The sequence below is a fragment of the Mustela nivalis genome (genome assembly GCF_964662115.1).
Source record: "Mustela nivalis genome assembly, chromosome: 9".
In the NCBI taxonomy this organism is placed as follows: Eukaryota; Metazoa; Chordata; class Mammalia; order Carnivora; family Mustelidae; genus Mustela; species Mustela nivalis.
This window is the reverse complement of record NC_139028.1, coordinates 17,503,824-17,518,404: the sequence shown is the minus strand read 5'-3', so window position 1 is coordinate 17,518,404 and position 14,581 is coordinate 17,503,824. Positions and strand designations below refer to the sequence as shown.

The 14,581-nt window shown below is 49.2% G+C and overlaps 1 protein-coding gene and 1 long non-coding RNA gene across 16 annotated transcripts in view; one reads left to right on the top strand and one right to left on the bottom strand.

Annotated features, from left to right (window-relative positions):
• The window catches only part of LOC309840493, a 45,122-nt gene that overhangs the window by 18,133 nt on the left and 12,408 nt on the right, over positions 1–14,581 (top strand). The window lies entirely within an intron of this gene.
• NCAM1 (neural cell adhesion molecule 1) overlaps positions 8,770–14,581 on the bottom strand; it is a 297,158-nt gene continuing 291,346 nt past the window's right edge. For 7 of the 12 annotated variants that reach the window (XM_082682573.1, XM_082682580.1, XM_082682581.1 and 4 more), the window contains 2 exons: positions 13,546–14,361; positions 8,770–12,080 (listed from right to left, as the gene is read on the bottom strand). In XM_082682573.1, coding sequence (XP_082538699.1) covers positions 11,960–12,080; positions 13,546–14,361 — 937 coding nt within the window. In that variant the 3' untranslated portion in view covers positions 8,770–11,959. The remainder of the gene's footprint in view (positions 12,081–13,545; positions 14,362–14,581) is intronic. The other 5 variants (XM_082682586.1, XM_082682587.1, XM_082682574.1 and 2 more) reach the window with 1 other exon arrangement.

Genomic DNA, 14,581 nt, shown 5'->3' with positions numbered 1-14,581 from the left:
TGCTATAATTTGCTCCAATATACCTTCTGACCCTCTCTTTCTTTGTTCTTCTTCTGGGATCCCAATTATTCTAATATTGTTTCATCTTATGGTATCACTTATTTCTCAGATTCTCCCCTCATGGTCCAGTAGTTTGTTTGTCTCTCTTTTTCTCACCTTTTTTATTCTCCATCATTTGGTCTTCTATATCACTAATTCTCTCTTCTGCCTCATTTATCCTAGCAGTAACAGCCTCCATTTTTTATTGCACCTCATTAATAGCTTTTTTGATTTCAACTTGGTTAGATTTTAGTTCTTTTGTTTCTCCAGAAAAAGATTCTCTAGTTAATCTTTCATGCTTTTTCTGATCCCAGTTAGCACCTTGATTATCATCATTCTGAACTCTGGTTCTGATGTCTTGGTAATGTCTGTATTGATTAGGTCCCTAGCTGTCGGTACTGCCTCTTGTTCTTTTTTTTTGTTGAGTTTTTCTGCCTTGTCATTTTATCCAAATAAGAATAGATGAATGAGAGAACAAAATACTAAAAGAGTAGCAACCTCCCCAGAAAAATATATATTAACCAAATCAGGGGAGAAGAAAGGAGAAAAGAAAAAAAAAATATATATATATAACATTACACTGATGAATAGAACAGAGACACACACTTGATTTTGGGTGTATTTTGGTCTGTTAGAAGAAACTGCCTCCCAAAATTGTAAAGAAAGAGAAAAACACACACACACACACACACACACACACACAAATACGGGTAAACACAATGAGGGGATGGAATATGACTGTAAAGATGAGAATTTAAAAAGATTCTAGGGATGTGTGGGTGGCTCAATCAGTTAAGCTGCTGCCTTTGACTCAGGTCATGATCCCAGGATCCTGGTATCGAGTCCCACATCAGGCTCCTTGCTCAGCGTGGAACCTGCTTCTCTCTCTGCCTCTGCCTGCCACTCTGCCTGCTTGTGCTGTCTCTCTCTCTCTTTCTCTCTCTGACAAATAAATAAATAAAATCTTAAAAAGATTCTAAAAGGAATTGATAAGAAGTTGGTTGAAAAATAAAAAGAATGTAATCAGGCTGGAGACTAGAACAAAGCAGTGTGCTAGAGTGTAGGGTATATTTTGAGTTATATAGTTGAAATTATATTTAGAGTTAGGGTATATTTTGGTCTGTTAGAATAACCTGTATCCCAAGATTTTAAAGAAAGAAGAACCTCTATGTATATAAAAAATAAGGTTAAATACAAAATGTAAGGTTAAATATAATGAAGGGATAGAATATGATAATAACAATGAAAACTTAAAAATACTTTTAAAAGGGTATTGTTAAGATAAAATAGTTTAAAAAGGTTGAAATAGGAAAGAGGAAAAATTTTAAAAATGGAATAAGAAAAAATAAAACTAAAAAAATTTAACTTTAGGGGCGTCTGGGTGGCTCAGTGGGTTAAGCCTCTGCCTTCGGCTCAGGTCATGATCTCAGGGTCCTGGGATCAAGCCCTGCATTGGGCTCTCTGCTCAGTGGGGAGCCTGCTTACCCCCTCTCTCTCTGTCTACTTGTGATCTCTGTCTGTCAAATAAATAAACAAGTAAATTTTTAAAAAGTTAAAAAAAAATTAACTTTGAAAGACTAAAGAATCATGGGGAGAAAGCCATGAATTCTATGTGCTCTATTCCCTTAATGCTGGAGTTTTGCTGTTCTCATTGATCTGTGAACTTGGTCTTGGCTGGATGTTCTGGGAGTGGGGCCTGTTGCAGTGATTTTCACCTGTCTTTGCCCGAGGCGGAATTGCACTGCCCTTGCCAGGGGCTAGGCTAAGTAATCTACACAGTTTTGGTCTGGGGAGCTTTTGTTCCCTGATCACTTTCCATACCTCTTTGGAGGACGGGAATGAAGATGGCAGCTGCCCAGTCTGGCCAGGAGGAGCCGAGAGCTCAGGGCTCCACTCCTCAGTGCGCCCTCAGAAAAAAGCCATCAGTCCCTCCCGTCTCCCTGGTCTCCGGCTGCGCTCTGAACTGACCCAGCTTGTGACTGAGTGTCTCTGTCTCTGCCGCTGGCCCTGTTTGGAGTCTCCAAACCCAGCAGATTCTTGCAGCGTGCTCCTGCGCTGCTCCTCCCGGAGTAGGAAGGTGAGTGTCTCCCTAGATCTGTCACTTGTGGGGTCCCTATTCCAAGAGCAGGGGTTTGACTGTGTCTCGGATCATGGTTTAAGGTAACCCTGAGCTGAGAGCCCCTTCCTTGCCTCTGTCTCTGCAGCGGCTTCCCCGCTCTGATACCTGGGTTACCTGGGAGCTCTGCCACCCTCAGACACCCCTGGTGTTTCAGAGACCCCACAAGAGCTCCACCGCCTGCTTAGCCTCTGGAGCAATGTCCCCCTGTGGAGCAGACTTCTGAAAGTTCTGATCCTGTGCTCTGCTGCTCTCCTGCTTGGCGGGAGCCGGCCCCTCCCCCTGCGGTCTATCTTCCCATCTGTCGCCTCGGATTCACTTCTCCACACATCCTACCTTCCAGAAAGTGGTTGCTTTTCTGTTCCTAGAATTGCTGCTCTTCTCTTTGATCTTCTGTTGAGTTTGTCGGTGTTCAGAATGGTTGATAACTATCATGCAGAACTCCTGGGACTTGATGATATTTAGTCTCCTACTCCTCCGCCATCTTGCTCCTCTTCTCTCTTTCTGCCATTCATTTTTTTGTTTGTTTCTCTCTCTTTTTCTTTCTTTCTATCTCTCTTCCTTTTATTTTTAATTCTAAGATTTTATTTAATTGGCAGACAGATCACAAGTAGGCAGAGAGGCAGGCAGAGAGAGAGGAGGAAGCAGGCTCCCCGTGGTGCAGAGATCCCGATGCGGGGCTCAATCCCAGGACCCTGGGATCATGACCTGAGCCAAAGGCAGAGGCTTTAACCTGCTGAGCCACCCAGGTGCCCCTCTCTCTTTCTTCTTTTCTCTTCCCTTCCCTTTTTTCTCCCCTCCCCCCTCCCTCTCCTTCCTTCCTCCTTCCCTCTTTTCTTTTTCCTTCCTTCCTCCTTTCTTTCCTTTTATTTTGTTCTCTTTTTTCCATTCCTTCCTCTTTTCTCTTCTTTTCCCTTCCCTCCTTCCCTCCTTCCTTCCTGCCCTCTGTCTTTCCTTTCTTTTCTTCCTTCCTTCCTTCCTTTCTTTTTCTTTTCTTTCTTTCCTTTTCCCTTTCCTTTCCTCTCCCTCCCTCCCCCTTCCTTCCTTCCTTTTTTCTTCCTCCCTCCCTCCCTCCCTCCCTCCCTCCCTTTATTTCTTTCCTCTCTCTCTCTCTCTCAAATGCTCTCCTCTGAGCCCACCCCTCTCAGCATCTACTTCAGCAGTTGTATTTGCAGAGAGCATAGTTGACAGGGGTCCCTGTGGCGGGACCTCATCTGGGCTGCTCATCTGCTTGGTCGGCTGGGCTCATATGGGGTGCTTGTCTGCCTTAGGTGTGTGTGCTGAAGTGTGCTGAGCCTTGGGAGGTGTCTTGCTGACATGCAGACCCTCCACTGTGTTTCTAGCACTTCTTGTCTGTGTGGGCCCGCAGAACCGCCCAGAGGGGAAGGAGTTCTGCCACAGCCCTTAGCTGGGCCTCCGTGTGTGCGTCTCCAGGTGCTGGCTGAAGACAACTGTCATGGAACGCCACACCCCAGATCCGAAGTCCAGGGATCCAGGGGCTGTGATCCAGAACATGCAGTCCCTACTGTATCCCTGGAGACACAGAGGCCTGCAGAGAGGGTCATTGCAGGGGCTTGTCCTAGTGGGGCCAGGGTGTAGGGCGGCTGCTGACTTCCCAGCGTAGGCCACAGGGTAGGCTGGTGACCTTCTCCTTGGCTACAGACCTGCTTTCTTTCTTCCCTCAGCAGGAGCATGACAGGACTTGTAGGTGGGGTCCTGGGCTCCAGATCGTGGCTCCCTGGGGAAGTTTCATCCCATCATCCCTTGAGGTCTTCGCAGTTTTGTTCCTCATGCTCGCCTCCATGTTTCCAGCAGGCTGTTGACAGCCATGGTGGTGGGAAGTACTCTAAACACACAGTTCCTTGTGGGTCACCTTGTTCTGAGCTGGAGTTCACAGTCAGCTCTGGGCTTACCTGCTCAGGAAAAGGACAGAACACAGCAATGCCCCCTGATACCTAGACCTGGGGACCAGCAGACCCTTTGCCAATCACACTTTCCTGTTCTCCTGCCTCTTGTCTGCTCTTCCCAGCCTCCCAATCTATCGATTTCCCCCTTAGGGAAAACGCCAAGAAAGGAGCATCCCTGGTTGTGCTGGGTCAGCTTTGTCTACCAGCTAACTGTGCTTTTGAGAGGCAGACATGGGGTATCCTGTTTCTGCCTTTCAGGGCCCCCTAATCCAAGTGGTCCCAGCCTGCCTCCATTGTAGAGCTGCTACTCACTGGCCAAACACTGTCCCAGCCTAGAGGAGGGAGAGGGGTATGGCAGCCCACGATCAGGGGCTGGGGCAGCAGCCACTGTGGTTCCCCAGTAGGGAGACCCTCTCCCGCCACATGTGAACTCTGCAGCTGAGCTGCTTGTATGAAACTCTGTTAAAACCACCAGAAGCCGTGTGCTCACTTTCAGAAAATAGGTAAAAAATGTTTCACAATCCCAGGCACTGCAGGGAAAGGAAATAGGGTTTGTGTGAGTTCTGGGAACATGGGAGGGAAGGCAGACAACTCTAGGTAGTAGAACATCAGGGGCCGGAGCAGAGGATGATTTGGAGGAGTGCCAAGAATGAGCAGTAAGCAAGGAGCAGGACAGTGGCCAAGATGGCTTTAGTGAGCTTTGTTAAGGACTCTGCATTTGATCCTGAGTGTAGTTGGGAGTTCCTAAAGATCTTCTTGGGAAGATGGGGGAAAGAGGGGGTTTGTATGATAAAATTCACCTTCTGTCCAACTCATTCTGTGTAAAGTGGGGCCAGTGGATTGGTGGCCACCAGACCACTGGATAAAAGTCAATGAGACTTCCTACATGACTCAGCTATGGCCACCCAAGCTCGCCTTCCATGAGACCAGAGCTTCTGGGGTAGAGATTTATGTGTGAGATTCATATGACCATGCTGGGAGCAACTCTTCTCACCCAGATGCGTCCTACCTTGCCTGCGCCTAGCCCTAGCGGTGAGGCTGGGGCTGTGGTCACATAAGGCCGTCCTCTCAGGCGACCTTACTGGAGTGTTTCTGAATACCCCGTGGGAGGAAGTGGGGATGGAGGGTCTCCCCAGCCACAGTGGGCCCTCACTGGAGCGGCAGTGAGCAGGTGAACACCAGCCTGGCAAGTGTTTCAGGGCATCTTTTTGTAGCTGCAAGTCAGAATCTATCCTCTAGACTCTTGAGCCATAACCCTGTGTGCCAGGCAGCAGGATGGGTGGAGGCGAATTCTGTTAGGGTGTCCCTGCCTCTCTCACCCTGATCCTCTGATGTGAGGCTGCAAATGGCACAGCAGGATTTTCCCATGATTCTCCTCGGCAGAGAGCTGCCTGCAGTGTTCTTTTCTGGGTTTTTGCTTAGTTCTCTCCTCTTCTAAATCCATTTTCATTTCCTTGCTCATCTCACAAAGTGCCGGGGTTTCAGATACGAGCTCCATGCGACAGCTCCTCTGTGTTTGTGGACTGGACCTCTTGTACTTCAGCCTGTTCCAGATCTCCACGAGGGTGTTCACAGGCATCTCAGGCTTATCCAGAACCAAATTCTGCATGCCCCCACCCAGCTGCTTCGTCTTCACTGTTTCTTAGAAAGTAGATGGTGGCTCCATCCTTTTAATTGTTTAGGCCCCAAATCTGGGAGTCACCTTTGATGATTTCCTCAAACCCCACATCCGATCCATTATCCAGTCTTGCTGGCTTCCCCTTCGGGAGCTTGCCAGAAGCTGGCCATTGCCCACACTTGGCTGGAAGCCGGTTGTCCAAGCACGCTGTCTTGTCCCATCTAGATTTTTGCCTCCTTATTGGCATCCTCACGTCCTCTCTTGCCCTTCAGCAGTCTGTTCTCCAACCAACAGCCAAAAACGATTGTCTCAAAAATCAAGTCCTATCAGGCTTCTGCTCCAAATTTCCCTCTGGCTTTCCACCTCACTTGAAGGAAAAAGCCAAAATTCTTGCAGTTGTCTGAGGACCCCCTGTGATCTGGCTCATGGGAACCTCTGCCCCATCCCCTCCATTGTTCTCTGCTCCAGCCACACTGGCCTTCTTGCTCTTCCTCAGACACTCTAAGCAGTCTCCACCTCAGGACCTTTGAACTAGCTGTTCTCTCTACCTGAGGTATCTTTGCTCTGATAGTCCTGTGTTTTAGTACCTTTTTTCAGGTCACTGCTCAAATGTCCCCTTTTCAGAGAGGAGGACCCTGATCACCTACTGACCTTGATTTGCTCTTGGTGCCACTTACCCCTCCCTGTTTATTCATGACAGACTAAGTCATGCTTTAGTAACAGATCCTAACTAAGGCTAAGTGGCTTATAACATAAGGGCTATCCAAGTGTCTGCAGGAGCCAGCCTTTACTGGCTTGAGAGAATCATTATGTTTTCATAAATACGAGCCAGATGTTATTAAAAGTTTAACTCCATAAACCTACAATCAACAAAATTGTGTTTAAAGTGAAGGCATTAAGTACCCCAAATGTATCATTTCTCAATTATTTTACTACATTTTACTCTTACGAACATATATCGATAGCTTATTGTTGTTATTGCTTGATATCGCTGTTTTCTCTGAGCTTGAGGATCTTTAGGTGGTCTTTTATCCTTACGGGGGGAGTAGGCTGTATGATGAAGTGGATCTCTCCGCGAGCCTCTGGTGAGCGAGGACATGCTCAAACCAGCCATGCTGGGAGTATTTACACACCATTGAGAGCAGAGAGTGCCACAAATAGGTTTTTGTTTGTTTGCTTGGTTTTGGTTGTGTAGACTTGAGAGTGATGGGGAAATACTTATGATGTAGATTAAGCTTAGGACTGTGCCCTATGCATAGCCATCCCACTGTGGCTAGCACAAAACATCGAGGCCTTGCTCTAGTATTCAAAACTCACACCACTGATGAGCAAGTGAAGGTCCAACACACGGATCTCCCGGTGCTCCACTTCCATCTGACCCATGAATGTTAGCAACCGATGCTCTTGCTGGAATTCCACTTACCAACTCATGCAACTGCAGGTTGGTTCTATACAAGAGTGCGGCAAAAATGTACCAAAATGTTCTGTATCCTATGGATATGTAGAATTTCAACACGGAGTATGGTATATCACTTGTGAATTGCATTCTTTGTCTCAGTTAAGTTTATGATAAACACACACCACGTGTATATGCATCCCTTCGTCTTCCTCCCTTGGAGGGCCGGTTATTAAACATTCACCAGAGATCGCCATTGGGGTTACCCCTCATGCATTCTCCGTGTCCATCATGCCATCTGTGTACCCCTCACTCTGGGCCCAGGTGGTGGCCCTTCCACCACTTGCAGCTTTGCTGATTGCTGTGACAAGGGAAAAGGCCATTGAGGCTCTGCTGAGAAGTGACATGCACCGCCCTGCTCATACTCCACTGATACAGCCATGCCTGCTCTGTGTGACCAGAGAAGTACAAACCTATCAAGTGCCTGGAAGGAGGGAAGGGAGAACTGGATGCTGGCGATGAGCTTGTCCGCTGCACCCCACACGTCAGCCAACATTCCACTGCTGTATCCCGAGCATCTTGGAGACACTCAGTGAATACTTACTGGGCGAGTCTCGCAGGAGACGACCCTGAAGGAGGAAGGCTCTGGAAGTAAGCCCCCATGGGTCATTAGAGAGAGGGTCATCATTTCATGATGTTTTTGTTGATCACTCCTTACCTTGCCATATGCAACTGGACTTTGGTGGCCCAGGAAATCACATATATACACGTGGCTCTGGGTCCTTAAAACAGGCTCCAGGGCCAGTGAAGGGCCAACTCCTGGGGGCAGAGGCAGACACTACCCCAGAGGAAGATACCACCCCAGGCTGGGGCTAGAGATGAGCATGTAGGACACAAAGGAAGGAGGTGCTCAGACCCGTGCAGGTGCAGGACTGGCCCTGAGACAGGGCCTCCTTACATCTTCCTCCCTACAAGTTTCACTCACCTGCCTCACCCTAGTGCTGGCCCTGGGACCTGCTCTGCTCCAGGGACTTCCAACTCCGAAGTCTAATAGGTAATTCCAACTCTCTGCTCTTCCCAGCACAGCTGGACAGCAGCACAGGCAAGAGAATTCTGAAGTTTCCTTCACTCTATCTATCTCAGAGACTTTAATAAACTCCAAGGGCTGAGCAGTATGGTAAAGACAGGGAGAGGAGAGGAATCATGTATTCTGGAATAAGCTTCATGTGTCTGCCTCCTTGTTGAAACCGTGGCGCTCCAGTTCAGATTGTTATTCCAACTGGGTTTGATGCTCTCACACCCCTGGAGTGCCACCAGCACTACACTCTGCTTTCATAAACATCGCTTCCCTCATTAGCCAGGGCCTCAGCTCTACGAGCTTGGAATCTTCTGTTTGCCAAAAGGGGAAACTGAGTCTTGGGGAAATTAAAGAACTCTTCCAAAGTGAACAAGGACATGGCAGAACCAGGACTTGAATGAAATCTTCTGATGACTGCCATTCTAAAATGAGGATTCCTCTATCAGCCTGAGGGACACCATCCTTCAGGCCACATGAACTCAAGACACTGGGTTTAACAGACCTTGTTCACAAGGACAGAAAAAAAAAAAAAGCCAAACAATTGGCATTTCCACATTATGATTCATGTGGCAGACTTGCACTGAATCGAAATAAAGCCCAGATGGACCATCATCATTTTTCTTTTCTTTCAATTTTTATTGAACACAAGTATTCTGACAGAATGCAAAGTCAAAATTCTCAGTTAGTACTCAGTATTTACACCAGTGAGAATGGAAACAAAGGTGGTATCGATGTTTCACTCGGTAAAAAGTTTATAACAAGAGAGAAGGCCCCCGAAGTACGGAATGCTGGGTAGGGATGTTCATGGAGGTCTGAAAACCACCATCCAGACAGACAGCCTCGAGTGACAGCCCGGGACGGAAGGGCTCCATAGAAAAGTGTGAAAACGGTCCCACTTCAGAAGCTGCACTACGTACACTACGGCCCCCCAGGACTCAGAGACCTGCATGTGGCACAGGGTGCGCCCCCTCCCGCAGAACGTGGCCATGCCGCTGGTTACGTGAATACATATGTATGGCACATACACATATAGACACATACACACTGCAAACTGGTAGAGTTGATCCCGCCTTCAAAAAATTAAAAAAGGAAAACTATAAGCTTTTATCTCTTAACATAAAAGATAGAACATCTTGAAAATAAAGTGACTCTCTCTTTGATTTTAGAGAAAGCTTTTTGCTCTTTTTTTGTTTTGTTTTTGTTGTTTTGCTTTTTTTAGTATTTTTAATTTTTTTTTTTTTTAAAAGAAAGGAAAGCTCATGCGTGCAGAGACAAATCTATGTATAATGAGAGAGGCAGACCAAAAGGTGGGCAGAGTCTTGGTGCCAGTTGATGGCGGAGCCGGTTCTGGGTGGGTGATGGTGGGGAGGATCAGCTGCCCTGGGCCGGGTTACTTGAGGGTCGGCTATACCTTTTCCTCTTCCAAACCATCAGAGCCCAGGTTGTTGCATCTGGCCCAACCACTTGGCATGAGATGCACAGTCTCAATGAGGGATAGTGTGGGCTTGGCTTGGGTAGTCAGTACCACAGCCATCAGAAGATGAACAGCTGAGTCCGTGGACAGCCCAGCAGTGGGAAGGGCCCCCCACGCCCTGCTGGGTCCTCCTATCTCAGACCCCCAGGAGCTCCTATTCTTCTGTGTGCTCTAAGAACTGTCTGCGCGTTCATTACTCGTGCCTGAGGGCCTGTGCATTTGAAACCAGAGATTTGTGCAAAGGCCCTACAATCAAGGGGGCCAGAGCTGGGTACACTGGCTCCTCCATTTCCATCCCCAGGAGCTGAGAAAATGCAAAATAACCCCACATTTAGCAAATGACAAGACCATTATTTTTCACAGTTTGAAATTATAATCGTAGCGGATCACCACGGATCAGACTGCAGAAATGTCAGAACATGGGGGTGGATGGCCCATGGGACGGACTCAGGGGCGGTCTGGCCACCCTAACCTCTTGCTGTTTTGTACCTTGGGACAGGAACGCATGCCGGAGGGCTGAATTGCTGTTTCCTTAGCATTATCAGTGTCATCATCATTGCTTTAATTTCATTTTCTTTGTTTAAAGGCTTTAATTCCTTTTAAGAGTTATTTTTGTTTCCTGAATATTTTTTTTTTCTGAACTATCTGCTATACCTTCCACAACCAAACTATGTTGAAATTTTATTTCAATACTATGACAAAAACACGTTTCACACTAAAATATTCACGCATCCACAGTGCACAAGCTTGCAGTTTCTAAAGTAGAATGATAAAAGAAAGCAAAATTTCTATACAAAGGGCTGGCTTTTCCCTTCTCCCCCCTCCCATCCCCCTTTAAGTTTCTGTATTTTTCCCCCCACTTGGTTTCCAATCCAGGAAAGTTGTGTTTATGACTCCAGACAGCAGGTTGTTTTCTTTTTTTTTTTTCTCTCTCTCTTTTGTTTCTATAAATGCTGCCTAAGTGAACAGAAGGCCGATGTTACTTTACTTCAACAGATTTCCAAAAAAAGACACTAATTCCCTGAAGCACAAATGCTCTTCCGCTCAAATCTAGATTCTGGGCTCAAAAGGAAATTGTGTGTATATATTTTGTTTGGCTTTCTACAAAAAGGGGATGTTTGGGGTAAAAATGTGTGTTCACCAAGACCAGCCCCAACTATACAATCTTCTCTGCTTCATTCAACAAAGCCTAAGGAGTCCTTCAAAAGGAAGGACATGGACGCCTGGGGGTGGGGGCAGACCCTTTTCCACAGATACAGGCAGGTGGTGGCTAATCAGAAAGTGGTCTCTAACTCCCAAGGAAATACAAAAAGAACTGAGAACCAACCCTCCCACCCAAAAAAAACCAAAACCACTCCAGAACGAGATGGGTTTTCACCTGAATTGCACACAGGCAAAAATTTCAAATCAGAAAGTGGAGGGGGTGTGTGTGGGGGGAAGAGCCACTGTAAACAATCATATTTTGTAAAGTTGTCCCGTGCGAAAGCAAGCCTGTGATGACCCTACCCGCCTCCAGGCAGTGTTTGTAACTTAAAGGAAAAAAAAAAAAAAGGCAGCGATTTTACACGGACATTTAAACACAACCAAAGTCAAACATTTGTCAACTTGTAAACATTGGAAAACAAAGTTGGCAGAAAGGAAGGAAAAAAAAAAAGAATGAAAAAGAAAAGGAAAGAAAAAGAAATCAGAATATTGCAAACCGAGATCTCCCCCCCAGAAGTTGCGATTTGGCATTCTTCCTACAAAACGGGAGTCTACGTGGGAATTGAATTCAGCTAGCAAGGGGGACACACTTTGCATACTGAACAAATACAAAGTGAACAGAAATTATAACTTATTTATGGGGCTTTACAGAGTTCAAACTCGACTCAAAGTATAAAAATAAACTTGGACTTTGTTCATTCGTTAGTCTTAGTGCCTGGAAGTATTTCTCTGAAACTGGTCTGTGCCAATTGGGCAACACCAAGTGCGGTCTTCCTGAACCTAGATTTTTTTTTTTCTGAGCTTCCTAGATTCTTAATTTGGGGTCCTTTTGTTTGATTCTTAAATGGTTTCAGGGAACAGAGTGTCCTAGTTTGGCTATGGGTTTAACCTTTTTGTCTCATTTTCTTACAAGTGAGTGCGCGCAGCAAAGGAACCCTTTCTATAAACCTACAAAAAGGAGATCCCATGTTTATCTGTTTAGTTTTTTTTTTTTTTAAAGGCAAAAGACACTAGAGGAATGAGATGTGTGTGCGTGTGTGTGCATGTGTGCGTGTGTGAGATATTGGGAATGCTCTGGTGAAGCTGTGGTGTCACTTTTACTTTGATCTGCTCATTTCTTGTCACCCATCATGCTTTGCTCTCGTTCTCCTTTGTTTGTGTGGCGTCGTTGGGGACCGTCTTGACTTCGGCAGGCGCTGGCTTCGTTTCTGTCTCCTGGCACTCCGACTTTGCTTCTACTGGGCCCTTCCTGCAGAGAATTGGGAAAATAGCACTGAAACCACAGTCTGCAGTTGTCACCCTCCAGCCGGGCTAAGGCATACAGCAGTGGTCCCCCTTCTTGACTGCCCGCTGGAATCACCTGGGAGCTCTAAAAATCCCCAACACCTGAGCCAGCCCCCCAGGAATCCTAATTTAATCGGGTGGGGCACGATGACTTTTAAAAGCACCCAAGTGACTCTGAAATGGAGCCAAAGTGGAGAGCCACTGAATCAGAGGAACGAGACCTTCCCTCCCTTCTGGCCCTCCTGCAATGCTGGGGGCCCGGAGCCCAGTGCTTCCCTGGGGCGGCGTAAGGGGGCAGCAGACGTGGCCTGCTCCTCACCCTGACTGCCCGGGTGCAGTAGCAGACCACCTGGGTCGGCATAAATGACGCATGCTGGGCTTGATTCCCCAGCACCGAGTCCAGGGGTGCGGACCCAGACTCTGCCGACCACCTTGCTCATGCCTGTCCTCAGTGCAGCAGGCCCTGTGCTCTGTGGTTAGGGTGGGAAACGCTCTTTGCCACCAAGGTGGTGTCGCATGGCACGGGAGGCTAGGGTGGGCTGGCACACTACATGGGGACAGGGTCAGGGGGAGTCGGGGCTGCTGAGTGGGAAGGACTAGTGGATTCCTACTTCTTCAGATTCAGGGCTCGCAGGGAGGGTCCCATTTTGGCTCTTGTGGGCAGCATGACAGCTCGTCTGGGGGGCACGGGCCTCTGTAAAAACCTAGGTCTGACTCTGCCTTATTCAGTCCCAGGAGTCAAAGTCTGGTTTAAGGGCACACGGACGCAAGTGCAGCGCCAGACCCCGGCTCCGGCTGCATCTCGGCATCACAGTTAAGACATCTGTAATCTTAAGGACCTTTGCTTGGACTTGGAGACCCAACAGGCATTCGGTGCCTGTGAGCTCCACGTCTTCCCAGACATTGCAGGTCAGAAGAAGCCCAAGTAGCCCATAGTCCTGGGGGCGTTGTAGGCATCCGGGCTGGAGTGGGACAGGGCCTTCTGAACCATTCCCTCTCCCCACAGGGGCCTTGGGGCCTGCCCCTTTCCTTCCTGTGGAACGACCCAGCCTGACCCTGGCTAATAGACTGTCTGGGGGCCCTGGGGTGGCTGGTAAGGGCACCTTGGCCTCCTTAGCTCGCCTGCCAAGCTATGCTCATCAGTGGCCCGATGGCAGCCCCCCCTCCCCACCCCCAGGGAAAACTGAAGCCTCTGCTCGTATGATCAGGCTAAGACGTAATTAACATGGCCTAGTTAGTGCGCAGGCGGCGGCTCGCCGGGCCCTGCTGCCTGCCCGGCTCTCTGCCTCATCCCAGCCCCTGCTTGACAGTCGCCTCAGAGAAACCCAGCATCAGGCTGAAGACACCTCTCTCAAACAGGACACAGCACAGCACAAACGCACACCACCACCGGACACAACCCGACCACAGCAGACAGAGAGAGGCCGTACTCGGGCTTTGCTGGTGCAGGCGGAACAGAGCTGTCGGCAGTGGAAGGAGCAAGCTCGGGGGCTTGTCCACTGGCCCCAGCGGCGGGAGCAGGAGAGCTCAGGGCTGCAAAAACATCCTTTGCAAGGTCAATATCTGGGGTCTTGAAGTTCCCTTCGTCCATTTTAAAGTCCTCGCCCTGGGCAGGGTTTGTGGCGCTGACGGAGGCAGCCTCGCTCTTCGGGCTAGTGAGGCCCGTGGCTGCCTCGGTCGGGCTCTTCGCAGCGCCGGGCTGGGTGGGCTCGGGATCCGGGCCTTTGGTGCTGGGAGCCTCCTGCTTGGCCTGGGGGGCTTCCGTGGCAGGGGCAGCCACTGCAGCTAGGGGACTGGCTGCCCCGGCCGTGGCGGGCCCTGGCACAGGGGCCGGCTTGCTCGCTGGAGGGGCCTTGGAGGCCTCCCCCACGCTGGCAGGGGCACTCGGGCTGAGCACTGCCCCCTGGTTAGCCAGGACACTAGAAGATAAATTGTTGGCAGCAGGGGCTGAGATCGGAGTGTCGCTCAGGTCAACAAGGGGGGCGACCTTGGGGGCTGAAGCGGGGGTTGGGGAGGAGGTGGCGACGCCGGGCCCCTTGGAAGGGGTGGCCTGGCCGGCGGGCACAGAGTTTGAGTCAGGTGTGGCCGTGGCCGGGGGGGCAATACTGGAGGTCAGGGTGGTGGTCTCACTGGTGGGGCTGTTCTGAGCAGTGGCAAAGGTTTCGGTGATAGTGTCAGAGTTAGCGGTGACGGTGGTGACAGAAGGCAGCATGTCCTCGACAGTGGCTGTGGTGTCAGCAGGCAGCCTGTGGGAGGACAGGAAGTAGAAGAGAATAGACGATGAAGCTCAGACGAGACAGAGAAGCAGGGGGAGGGCTGCAGCCAAGAAGCAGGGCGCGGGCAGCCATGCGGGGACGCACAGGCACGGACACAGGCCCACAGAGAAACAAGGATGGCGAGAGGAAGCACACGCCCAGGCGGGCAAAAGCGGAGACAGGAAACACAGAGCACGTGGAGGTCTAAAGG